The following is a 13,369-nucleotide window of genomic DNA, read 5'->3' as shown; positions in this document are numbered from 1 at the left end:
AATCCCATAATGGATTTCATTCTTGAGTTTTCAATTTAAACAGTTTTATTGTCTGATTCTCACAAAGTGTGTGTGTGTATGTGTGTGTGTGACGAGAGAGAAAGAGAGAGAGACAGACAGACAGACATGTAGAAACCTGCCACCAATGTGTGTGTGTATTATGATACAAAAAAAACATTGCTTTCAAATAAACACTGTGGGATCTCATATAAAATGTCTCATTTAGAGGAAATTAGGCAAACTTTCATCAGTTTAAAACTAGCGTTGAGATGCAAGGATGTTTGCATCACAGAGCCTATTGGGCAGCAAAGACCGCACTTACTTCACTGCGTGCCACATGATAGATGAGACTAGGAATGTGTTCGGTAAACCGTAAGTACAACTACAACTTTGTTGTTTTTATTGTGTAGAAAAGATGCCTTCATTCATACTTCATTTGATCGTTTGCTTAATAAGTTGTTTGCAGCCAAGCCTCGCTTCCGTTTTCTGATTTTCTTTTCTTATCTCTTCCTTCCTCCTATTTCTTCCCCACTGCTAGGAAACAGAAAAAGACATTTAATGGACAGCCTTCTTGATCATAATCTAATAATGTCTCAAAAGGCTACATGCCAACCTAACTCATGACCCGAGTGATCTAATCTAAACTCACTTGAGTAGTCATATGCATCCTGGCGTCTGTCTTTCCAAGTGATGATGCGCTGTATGTCGTCAGGGTTACCATTGTTGGTGTGTGCGGAGAAAGAAGGGAGCATGCGCTGGGCACGAGTCACACCCACACACACCTGAGCTTGCTGAAGCCTCCCGACATTACACACACTCTTCGCTAGCTCATAGGCCTGCTGTAGATACTCCACTCCACGCTCATATTCTCCCTAGAGACACACAGATGTACACACACACACACACACACACACACACAAAGATTACACACACACACACACACACACACACATTGTCTTATATGACAAAACAGGACAAAACAACATTTTGTTTTGTCATAAGCAGACATGCATGCAAAAAATTAAAATGACATTTTTTGACAATCCATTCATGAGTAGAACTTTAATGGATTCTTTCAATGAACAACAAAAACATGAATATTGAAAAAAAGAAATGTATTCCCTATGATCCCTCCCCAAAAAAGTCCCATTCTAAATGTAAAATGAAAGCATTTAGTTAAGCTTCTCAAGCCTCTGGTTTTAGCGTTTTTCCTCTGAATCCTGGAGGAATGCACTGCACATGTGATGGAGGAATGCACAGTGCAGAGTTGAAATTCAACTGAATTTGCATTCAATTGGGTTGTTTTAACCAAGATCATTACATTTACATTTACATTTAGTCATTTAGCAGACGCTTTTGTCCAAAGCGACGTACAAGGGAGAGAATATTCAAGCTACGAGCAATAGAACCTGGTGTAACAATAAATAAATACTACTTTACATAAGAAATATAACAAAATGAAATAAAAAAGAAAGAAAGAAGTGCAGAAATGTAACTGCTGTAATTGCAAGTTACGCACTAGTCGAAGTGCCAGTTAGGACGGGAAGTGCTCTCTGAAGAGTTGGGTCTTCAAAAGCTTCTTAAAGGTAGAGAGGGACGCCCCTGCTCTGGTAGTGCTGGGTAGTTCATTCCACCAACGTGGAACTACAAATGAGACGTACTTGCACAGACGGCAGTGCCAAACGACGCTCACTAGAAGAGCGCAGCATCCTGGGTGTAACATTTGCCCTTACAAGAGCATTTAGGTAGGTGGGAGCAGAACCATCAAGCACTCTGTAGGCAAGCATACGTGACTTGAACTTAATGCGAGCAGCTACAGGCAGCCAGTGGAGGTCAATAAGAAGCGGGGTGACGTGTGCCCTCTTCGGTTGGTTGAACACCAGACGCGCCGCCGCGTTCTGGATCATTTGTAGTGGTTTCACCACGCAAGCCGGCAGGCCCGTTAGGAGGGCGTTGCAGTAATCAAGGCGGGAATTCACCAAGGTTTGCACCAGCAGCTGGGTGGCATACTGGGTTAGGTACGGCCTGATTTTGCGGATGTTGAATAGCGCAAAGCGGCAGGACCTAGAGACAGAGGCAATGTGGTCCGTGAAAGACAGTTGGTCATCAATAATGACCCAGAGGTTTCTTGCTGTTTTGGATGGAACAAGAGACAAGGAGTCAATATTGATGCTGATGTTGTGGTGGATGGCCTGCTTGGCTGGAAAGACCATCAGTTCCGTTTTGGCCAGGTTCAGCTGAAGGTGGTGGTTTTTCATCCATGTGGATATATCAGCAAGACAGTCCGAGATCCGCGCCGAGACAGTGGTGTCCTCAGGAGGGAAAGACAGAAACAGTTGAGTATCATCGGCATAGCAATGATAGGAAAAACCATGCGAGCGGATGATAGGGCCCAGCGAAGTGGTGTAAATGGCAAAGAGAAGTGGTCCCATCACCGAGCCTTGGGGCACCCCTGTGGTAAGGTGGTGAGGTACAGACAGCTGACCTTGCCATGACACCTTGAACGAGCGCCCAGTGAGGTACGATTCAAACCAGATCATGCTGTAAGATCTAGAATTGCTAACGTTAGCCACTTGCCAACTAAACAATTTTGTTCCTGTGGACTATAAATACAGTTACCTGTTTGCGTTGTCAATCGTCAAATGGATACAGCGTGCATTTGACGCATTTGATCATGGTTGAGAGAAAAATAAAACACAAATTCATTAATTCTGTCAATTTGGTTTACAATAGCTAGCTACATCCTTTGCAAAGAAACACAGCGTGTGTTGCATTCCATACATCTTTAAAATAGAGTTTTGAATGACGTTTTTATTGCTCAGCCTTTCATTTGCAGTAATTACTTTTATGTTTTACTTTTAAGTCGCTTTTTGCGCTTTTTTGATAGGTAATGAAAGACGTTCAAAAACAACAGAAAGTCATAGTTTTACGTTTCTGGCAGACAATGTTCCCAACTAGCTGCATCCAGGGTCCAGCTGACCTATGCTTGCCTACTCTTGTTTTCAACTATATTTAAGTTCCCTGTTATAGGCTAACTTTCGCAAAACAAATTGTCAAAATTTCCAAAATTCCTGAGCTTAACTTCCAATAGTAAGTTTCTGGAAATGTACCGCAAATTTCCTTTGCAACCCTAACACACACACAAAGATTACACATTGTAGGATTTTACAAACAAACAAATGCATACAATATATGCAGAGACTAAAAAAACTACACATAGAAACAGAAACACAAGTGAGCGTCGTACCCTGTTGGAGTAAATTATTCCCATACTCATGCAGGCCTCTTCAAGATTCTCTTGCTGCTTGTTGCTACGGGAGACTTCTGCAAACTTCTCCAGATGTTGCACAGCTTCTTCCAGTTTTCCATCACTGTAACACACACACACACACACACAAATGAAAGGAAGGTTCAAATGCCATGTGTGTCCTCATATGGGTGACAAAACAAATGAAAACAAGGGAATGGGAGGGTGTACTATAGTGAAACAAAGAAAGACCAGAGTGGAGTAGATTTGAATGTGTTTTCAGAGTGAGTAGTGGTGGTTGGTGGCTCACCTCTCCAGTGATTTGGCAATAGCTTTGTACGCTCTTCCCTGACATTCAGTGTCACCTAGTACCGTACTGGTATTCAGAGACATAGTCAAGTACTACAGACACACATACACACACACACAGAGCAACAGAACAAACAGCATAGTTAGCAAAAAATATTTAATAAAGACGTGTACATGTGTATGTCTTTCTATGAGTGTGTGTGTGTGTGTGTGTGTGTGTGTGTGTGTGCAAGTTTGGTTGGTTCTCACTTCTTTAGCGGTCTTTGGGTCTCCTACCCTATGATAGGCCAGCCCCACCCAATAAGCCACCTTCCCTTGCATCTCCTCATCATCAGCTGTAGAACACAACGAATGCAAACAAGCAAATACATAAACACACTAGATAAGACAATCAGACAAATGAAGGCTTGTAGAGTGACCATTGCTAATTTGAGTTTGAACTCCTACGGAGTAGGCAGCTCATGATGTCATAATCGTATTCAGGAACAAATAAGAAGTAGAGTCTTGACTACATGGTAACACATTGGGTAGAATGACAAATGATAATAAAGTATTGCCTGTCTTGGATGACCTGTAAGCTCTGTTGAGGGTTTGAATTCAATACACAGGGCAGAGCAGATGGGGGCAGTACACCTGTAAGGTTTAGCTGGCAAGGTGAAGGATGAAGGGAGTTCTGGTTTGCCTACCTTCTTTGGCTATGTTGAAGGCCTTGCTGAGAATCTCTATGGCAAGCTCATACTCTTGGCTCTGCAGCGCCCCCTGGGCCAGTTGGGTGTACACGGCACACAGTCCCTCACAGGCACACTGCTGCAGCGGCCGACCAGTCGCGTCCCACCACGGACGCTCCTTGGACAGGCAGTGGAACACCTCAAAGTGCTCCTTCGCCAAGTCCAGCTGCCCTGATAAACACACACACACACAGTCACACACACAGTCACGCATAAATCACCTTCACCCACAGCTACTGTAAGTTACCTCAAGGGATACTTTCTTATGAATAATACTTAATAAGCTTGCTTAACATTCGGTTACACATCACGAACATCACAACAATGATCTCTGGGACAACTATAATTTCAGCACACACCCTGCCTTATCAAATCTTCTCTAAATGAACACGCATCCCTAATGCATCACCAATCTCGTTACTGAACCCCAGCCCAAGCTGTAATGTGTGTGACGTTTGAGTTTTTGGTGACAGTGTGCATGGAGTGTGTGTGTAAATATGACTGCTGTTTGTTAGCGTGCTACCTTGCTCTAAGTAGACCCTGGCCAGGTTGGCGTTGGCCTCTGCCTCCTTGCGGCCACCGTCAAGTCTAACCCTTTGGGCGGAGCGAAGCGCCACCTGGTGGAAATACAGGCTTAGCCAGTCCTCCCCTGGACCCGTAAAATATCCCGCCAGAGCCAACTGCTCCTCATATACCTTCGCAAAGTTTCCTGCGTACACACACATGCACACACACACATACCTTCTTTAGATTCAACATATAGTACATCACAACTCAGAGACAATGAGTTCACCTTTGCAAAGTTTCCTGCGCACACACACACACACACACCTTCTTTAGATTCAACATATGGTACATCACAACTCAGGGACAATGAATGTCACTTAGTAGTGTCCTATTGCTATGAAACATTCAGGCAGAACTTCATAATATAACTTGGCCTCATATAACACTCAAGCAGACTGAAAATACTAAGTAGATACTGAAAACATTTTATAGTAACTTGTGTTTGTGTGTATTCGTTTGCTGAATAAAATTCAGCCTAATAATAGTTATGAGTTAGTGAGGGCTATACATAAAAATGTCTATGAGAACATGAGCTGAAGCCTTATAAGTTTTTATATAATATAGCCTGCAACATGTTGTAGTTTTGGAAACATGTAACTATACTCATTCAGGGCCACCACTGCTAAGAGTATATTTTGTATTTGGTTTGCCAACACAGAAGTAAAGGTAAGATATTATTCCATTAAAAAAGAACAACAGGACCACAGGGGTGACAGTGGTAGAGGTAGTCGTTTAGTAATGGGAAGGTTGCTAGCTCAATCCCGACTCCTCCTGTCGAAGTGTCCTTGAGCAAGACACCGAACCCCTAACCACTCCTGATACGTAGGTTGGCAACTTACATAGTAGCCTCTGCCATCAGTGTATGAATGGGTAGATGTCTGAGGCATTAATGTGTAAAGTGCTTTGAGTGCTCTCTGGGTAGAAAAGCGCTATATAAATGCAGTCCATTCTTATTGTAAAATAAGAGTAGTCCAATTCACTACGTGTGTGTGGATGTATGTCTGTGTATGTGTGTTTTCAGTTTTCACCAGCTCTGAATGCGGTCTCGGCCCTAGTCAGGTGCGTCTGCAAGGTGAGCAGCTTCTCCGGCTGCTCCTGTAGGGAGGGCAAGTACCAGAGAGGGTTGTCTGGCCCCCCTGCCTGCCGCGCTTCCTCAAAGCGCTGCAGCAGGGAAAAGAGCTCCTCGAAGGAGCGATGGAAGCCCTCGCGCAGCATTGCCACACACACATTCTGCCGCTGGGAGTTACGGTAGCTGCACACGATACAGAGAGAGCTCAAATGAAATGACACACACATACATACACACACACTCACACTGTTTGCTTACCAAAAACAGCATGAGTGTAGGATTACTCATTTCATGCATAGGCTAAAACATTCAATTTCACTGGCAAATTAGCAACAAAAAAGAAATAAAAAGTTTGAATTTCTTTGTCTTGGAAGTATATTTGGATATAAGACATTTGTTTCATGATTGCTAGGGGTGGGCGATATGACCAAAATCTTCTATCACAGTATTTGTAATTTTATATCACGGTTACGGTATATATCACGGTTTATTATACGTAGGGTGACCACAGAATGTGTCCACAGACATTTATTTATTGACCCTTAAGAACAATAAGGTGCAGAAACAATACTGCCTCAATAGGCTATTGGCCTAAGCAATAGTGGCCAGTATCCATTGAATCTTTAAATAGTAAAATAAAAGCAAAGTGTATGTAAAAAAAAAAAAAAAAAAAGGAAAAATCTTTCTGTGGCATTTAGTCCAGTGCTTATGTTTCAGTGGTTCTTTAATGTACTTTCAGAAGATAACTCAAGTGTTAAAACTTTCTTTTCAATGTGTGTCCATATGTTAACGCAATAATGATGAGATATTTTCTTTATATGGCCACATATTAAAATAAAAAAAATTAAGAAGTTGGCCATTACACATATATACATAGACGCTCCATTGACCGCCTCAGCCCGTTGCTGCGACGTGCTAACGTGATGACGAGGTGATGACTGGTCTGTAAACAGACGCAAGTAAATGATGGAGCTGCAGTTTTTCTGGATAAAAAGCACTATAGGTAGCGTTTACTGAGTCGTTTTTATATTCAAGGGTTTATGATCTACGTGGAGTACCAAAAAAAGTTTTGTCTCCATATTACTTAGAATCTCGTTGGTTCGGCCGTAATCGCTGTTGACATACATAGCGATACATGTATATGATAATCGCTGCTAGACGCTCACTGTTCTTGTGCTCTCACAGCTCATTCACTTTGAAATACTGAAAAATAAATGCCTACACTAGACACTTTTCAGTCCATATTTTTCAGTATATTGAATCTTGCCCAACAGTCGAGGATTACTCAACAAGTAGGCATGACAGTCCTTGTAGGTTATGTGCTTAAAAATTGTACTGCGTATCGCATTATACGGCTCTTGAGAATGTTCAAAAAAAGTTCCGTTGATTTGAATGGGCCACCCCAACGTTCGCAGGTCTGTAATTTCTTTATTTTCACTGTTGCGAAAATGTAATGACTGCTGACCATCTTTCATATCATTCCGCAAGTAGTCCAGTCATTCAACGTAACGAGAAGTAATGGGTTGCTACGCAACACCTGAAACTTTAGAGTTCTATTTTATTTCTCAGCAGAAATCACAACGGCTACAAAATCGTTAAAGAGGTATTTTTTGGAGGAATGTCTACTGTTTTGGCGAGTTACTGTATAATAAGAGGGATGAAGTATAGTTCGGAGGTCATTATCTAAAAATAAATCGATTGGATTTCAAAATAAGAGTATACCGCGGTTGAAACGGTATGGCCAAATCTCTCCCGGTAGACACATTTCTACCGTTGCACGTTATATACTGTCATACCGCCCAGCCCTAATGATTGCTATATATAATAAGTGGTGTTGATGTTCTCGTGATTGTGTGTGTGTGTGTGTGTGTGTGTCTGTCAGTGAGAGACCTAGAAAGAAAGAGCCTTCCATATCCCCATACCACCATTAGATATGAGACAGTGTGGTTTCATATGAGAGTGAAAGCAAGTTTGTCTAATATACTCAGTAGTCTGATTGTATAAGTGTGCAAGCTATTACTGCACAGCTCCTAGCTAACTACATAATATTACAACAACAACATTACCACCGTTCAGCTGTTTATACCGCATCAGCATTCCACGGTATTTAGAGCGAACGTGCAAAGCATATGTCACTGAACACGTGAGTGATTGTGTATGCACGACAGGCAACAATGAGTTCAACTTTACTTTTCGAGAACAAAACACACCAAAGTACAATAGAAAGCACTTACAGTGATATTTCATCCTTTGTAACGCGTGTAGTTTGATCATTGCTGTTGTCTGCGGGGGGGCTTTGCTTTTTCTGAGTTTGCGGCCTGAAAACAAATAGCAGTGTAAGGGTAGACCTATACCGCCATCTGTCGTAGGCCAAGTTACCACACCACCTGAAGCCCATCGTACCTGGTTTTCCGGTCTTTCGCAGAGATTTTCGAGGTACTTATATCAGGCAACAACGGGGTCCTCTGTTGAGGGATGATTGCAGAGGCGCTCATAGTTCTGAATTGGCAGTCGGTAATTACATTAAGGGGTTAAGAGCGAAATAGTGGAATAACATCAGCAGTTAACCAGTAAAAATTGTCATGTTTTAGCCAGCTGTCTTAGTTTGGTTTATGATAGCGCCTTTTAAAGTTAACATTAGCATACTAGCGATAGCTTATCCAAACTATTGGCAACATTTCTGTAAAATGGAAGTTTGTAATCAGTCGGTATCACAAAAATACAGAAATAAAAGTATCGACTATTCTTATCCAAGTTAATGCCTAGTTTATATTGCATCACTATCACTGCAAAAAAAACAGCCTCTTGGAATTACACTCACCACGCTGAGTCTCAGTTCATGTTTGCTCTCAACTAGCAGGCAAACACATTGACTCTGTCGTCATAGTAACAGACGCACAGTGCTTCTCCCACTCGAGACTTCTGAACAGTTCTACAGTATAGAACTGCACCTTTATTTATTACAAACAAGAGCTAAGAAGAAATGCAAAGTGCACACTAAAGAATCAAAACAAATAAACAACTTAGCTAACAAACAATAATAAGTATTCTTATTGCCCTCCTCTGACGTCATCTTAAAATTTAGCGATATTGATAGACATACATTTTTTTTTTTAAAAGCCAAAGGAAATTCAGAAGCAGCGAAAATGTGCCAAAGGAAAAAAAAAAAGACATCAAAAGCCATGAGGAAATTCAGAAGCAGCGAAAATGTGTTATTGAAAGTGATGATGAAGACTAGACTAGTATAGTTTGAATCACTTGTGTTGTTACTTTACTGTAAATAGGGGTTATTATGCGCAACATTCTTCCTCTAGTCTAGACTCTTCTTCTTAAAGCAGCAGGTGAGGCTGGGTGAAATTACATCCAGCACCCGGACAGTCAGCACTGGTGCCCCCCAGGGATGTGTGCTCTCCCCACTGCTCTTTTCTCTGTACACAAATGACTGCACCTCAGGAGACCCGTCTGTTCAGCTCCTGATATTTGCAGACGACACAACAATCATCGGCCTCATCCGAGATGGAGATGAGTCTGCATACCGGAGGGAAGTTGAACATCTGGCCCTGTGGTGCAGTCGCTACAACCTGGAGTTGAACTCGCTCAAAACTGTGGAGATGATAGTGGACTTCAGGAGGAGCCCCCCATCACTGCCCCCCCTCACCATACTGAACAGCACTGTGTCTGCTGTGGAATCCTTCAGGTTTCTGGGTTCCACAATCTCCCAGAACTTGAAGTGGGAGCCAAACATCAATACAGTCCTCAAAAAGGCCCAGCAGAGGATGTACTTCCTGCGCCAGCTCAGGAAGTACAACCTGCCTCAGGAGCTGCTGATCCAGTTTTACACTGCAGTCATTGAGTCTGTTCTCTGCTCATCCATTACTGTCTGGTTTGGTTCGGTCACTAAACTAGACAGGAACAGATTACAACGGACAGTCAGGTCTGCAGAAAGGATTGTTGGTGCCGACCTGCCCACCATCCAGGACCTGTACACATCCAGAGCCAGGAAACGGGCAGGGAAAATCATTGCAGACCCCTCACACCCTGGACATAATCTGTTCCAGCTCCTCCCCTCTGGCAGGCGCTACAGAACTATGTACACAAAAACCACCAGACACAGGAACAGTTTTTTCCCTCTTGCCGTCACTCTAGTGAACAGTTGACAGATTATTATATTTTATTATTATATTATATATTATATTTATTTATTATCCTAAACTGTTGCATGCATATTTTTCAGTTTAATATTGAGAGCAATTAAACCCAGGAAAAAATCCTTGTATGTGGAAATATACTTGGCCAATAAAGATGATTCTGATTCTGATTCTGATTAAAAGGCCATTTTAGCTGAACCGTTTTCTGTTTATCATTGTAACTTGAAGTTCGCAAGTAATTGGTTGCTAGGTAACGCCTGAAACAAACTGCGTCATGAGAAGACTTGAGAGCTGAACAAAACGACATGTTTTCTATTTACAATGACCATTTCTTTTCATTTTCAAAATGAAAGGAGCTAAAAATGCCATATAATAAACAACTTACTAACCTCGACCGTTCGGTCATGCCGGGAAATATCAGACTTCGCCTTTGCCGTATCAACCTCGCTATCGCTCGGTCGATACGTTACAGCCTCAGTCTGATATTTCCAGGCATGACCTCACTCTCGGTTAGTAAGTAGTTATTATCAGACCGGCAGACCGGCGAGGAGGTCAATACGCGGCTGGCATGACTACCCATTAGCCAATCAGAATGCTCGTACTGTCGTTGCCATATAATAATAATAAGTTATTGCTGGGCGCAGTTTTTGGCGCACCCCTCTGGGTGGCGCTCTAGGCAACCGCCTATGTCGCCTAATACAGGGCTATAAAAGGCGACACCACTACAAATATATTCCTATTGTGGATTGTCAAGTGGCATGTATTCATATCCAACTCCATTTAATAAAGTCAGAGTAAAAGATTCCCATAAACACTGGATATGATGCACATTCTTTTTTTTCATTTTTCAAACATCTCATCAGACATAAGGTGCTTATGATGCCCCCATTTACTGGTTATTTGTCAGATAAACAATCAAAACTTTCATTATATGGGCAATATAACTACTATTCATATGGACCTTTTGTCATTTGTAAAATAAACCAGTGAAACAGTATCCTTAAGAACAAAAGTAGGCCACATTCACATATTTGTAAGACATCAGTGAAACAATATCTTGACAAACAAACAATATTCTCTCAATGAGCTACCATACAGACTTTTGTCATTCATGTAAACAGATCTGGGTAGTAAAATAATCACCCAGACTAAACATATAACCATACATATAATTTAATTTCATTGTAATTGTCATTGTAATACACATCATTGTGTCAGTGGGGAAAATACTGTACACTGCCTTAAAAAAAAAAAAAAACATCTCAATCAGACATATAAGGTGCCCCCATTCATTGGTTATTTATCAAATATGCCAGCCAAACAGAATCAGTAGATGGGCAATACACAGTAACTTCTATTCAGATGTAACATTTGTTTTGTCTTTTTTTTTCTTTTGTAAAAGAAACTAGGAACAGTATCCTGAACAACAAATCTTCCCTCAGCCAGGTGATAGGCTGACTACATAAGTATACACACCAGACGTTTGGTCACATTTATATTTGTAAAACAGATCAATCAATATCCTGACAAACAACAAGTAATATTTACATGCCTCAATGGGCGATTTGGCTGACACTCCCAGACAAAATCACTAGTACTGAAAGCATTCAGGCTAATCATGCCAATCTGATAGCTGCATGGACATATTAGTCAGTGGGAAAAATTACGCTGCCTTGATTTGGCTTTTTCAAGATAATTAGGCTCTGTTGTAGCGAAAACAACCTCTTCAAATCTTAGAGTTGATACTTCAATGAGTCGGAGGATCAAATGTGATGAACTGAAGTTTTATTCAATCTTGCAGTTATTTCATTCAATCACAGTGGTGGTCCATGGAGCAGCTCTGTAAAAAAAAAACAGTGCACTAACTTTTTAAATGGCATATTTCGTCACTATGCTTTTCCAATCAAAAGCCTAAAACGTATCCAAATCAAACCAATTGAACACCCAAAATGTATCCAAGTTGAACCAATCAGAATATTCTATCAAACGTATACATTTTATCCACGCTCAGCCAATCAGAATATTCTCACTCACTTGTTGCGGAGAAACATTTTAGGACAACGGTGACCTGTTTACAACATCTTGTCTTCATCTCTTATCCCGAGACCCCTCCATGAATGCTTGGCTGTCTCCATCAGCCTGCACCTGTAGGCCTGTTTTCGAAAACAAGTCTCATCCCTGGGGAACAGGCCTTTCTGCTTGACCTTACAAGACACTCATCTCTGCACACGGGCCCTTCTGTCTGACCTAACAAGACACTCATCTCTGCACACAGGTCTCATGACACTTGTTGTTGCAAAACTGCTTCATGTTCACCACACCACTGTATTACAACCATGATTTTCTACAGCTCATATGTAGTAAGTGCAATCCTGAGACAACTCCTGTAACTTCTCATTGGTCAGGGAAGAACGTGTCTTTGTTTTGATAGCTTTCAAATGAGAAAAGCTAGTATCGCAGGTGTAAGTGCATCAATTTTGAGTCCCTTAAGTCTGTTGTGAAGATCGTTAGCTTTGTCTTGAAGGCACACAGTCTCTCAACCAAATCCGCAATAGACTTTCCACTGTAGTTCGGCCCAGATGCAGCTCAGATATGGCCCAGATGAGGCCCTATAGGAAGCCCCGCCCCTGCATCTAACACTATGTAGTCAGAGACCAAGCTGCCTCCAACGTCAAAACTCTGGCAGCGGTGGGATTCGAACTCATGCCCCCGAAGAGACTGGATCGAAGGAACAGCCGGTCAAATGTTGGAGAAAGTTGGAGGCGAGAGCCAATCACGTTCGCGAATCTCCAACATTTGGCCAATCACCGTGGACAATTGTCCAACATTTTCAACATTTGACCAATCACGCCGCAGAAATGTTGGAGGGCGAAGTTAGGTGACGTGAAATTGTTGGACTTGAGGGGGCGTAAATCAAACAGTGAAGCAAGCTGGATGCTAAAGCTACAACGAATTGTTGGAATCTACCGAGGTAAATTGTCGACATGGTGAGCATTTACACATTTAATACACTGCTGTAGGAGATAACTTTAAGTACTGAAGTAATTTCACCTTTTGTGTTTAGCTTGCTTTCTACCTTAAGGCTCTCTGTTATCTGAATGGAATTTCGCTAGTTCTCATCAGCTTTTCCTTTGCTAATGTTATCTGTTAGTGCTGTATGATATAACTTAAAATATTGAATTAATTTCACCCGTTGTTTTATGTTGTCGTATCGATTTATTTAGCTATCTAGCTACGTTACAAACACTCCCTTATCTGACTGGAATTTCACTAGTTCTCATCAGCATTTCCTTTGCTAATG

The 13,369-nt window shown here is 41.6% G+C and overlaps 1 protein-coding gene across 2 annotated transcripts; it reads right to left on the bottom strand.

Moving 5' to 3' along the window:
- Positions 1-27: 27 nt before the first annotated feature.
- ttc29 (tetratricopeptide repeat domain 29) lies at positions 28-9,079 on the bottom strand. 2 transcript variants are annotated; one of them, XM_012832792.3, is made up of 11 exons: positions 8,742-9,079; positions 8,324-8,419; positions 8,155-8,238; positions 5,880-6,103; positions 4,808-4,993; positions 4,243-4,455; positions 3,806-3,891; positions 3,558-3,649; positions 3,248-3,371; positions 650-872; positions 28-534 (listed from the first exon to the last, which is right to left on the bottom strand). In XM_012832792.3, the coding sequence occupies exons 2-11, from the start codon at positions 8,413-8,415 to the stop codon at positions 518-520; spliced, it is 1,341 nt and encodes a 446-aa protein (XP_012688246.2). In that variant the 5' UTR covers positions 8,416-8,419; positions 8,742-9,079; the 3' UTR covers positions 28-517. The 2 variants fall into 2 exon arrangements, with proteins under 2 accessions (XP_012688246.2, XP_031441258.1); XM_031585398.2 differs by having other exon boundaries at positions 28-531.
- Positions 9,080-13,369: the final 4,290 nt, after the last annotated feature.

The sequence above is a fragment of the Clupea harengus genome, chromosome 18, assembly GCF_900700415.2.
Source record: "Clupea harengus chromosome 18, Ch_v2.0.2, whole genome shotgun sequence".
Taxonomy (NCBI): domain Eukaryota; kingdom Metazoa; phylum Chordata; class Actinopteri; order Clupeiformes; family Clupeidae; genus Clupea; species Clupea harengus.
The sequence above is the reverse complement of the archived record's forward strand: the minus strand, read 5'-3'. Positions and strand labels throughout refer to the sequence as shown.

Bases quoted from the DNA above. Each gene is read 5' to 3' on its own strand.
- ttc29 (XM_012832792.3), bottom strand. From the start codon at position 8,415: ATGAGCGCCTCTGCAATCATCCCTCAACAGAGGACCCCGTTGTTGCCT. The intron at 3,650-3,805 runs GTGAGAACCAAC...GTGTGTCTGTAG, and splicing joins ACCCAAAGACCGCTAAAGAA to TACTTGACTATGTCTCTGAA. The intron at 3,372-3,557 runs GTGAGCCACCAA...TGTGTGTTACAG, and splicing joins ATTGCCAAATCACTGGAGAG to TGATGGAAAACTGGAAGAAG.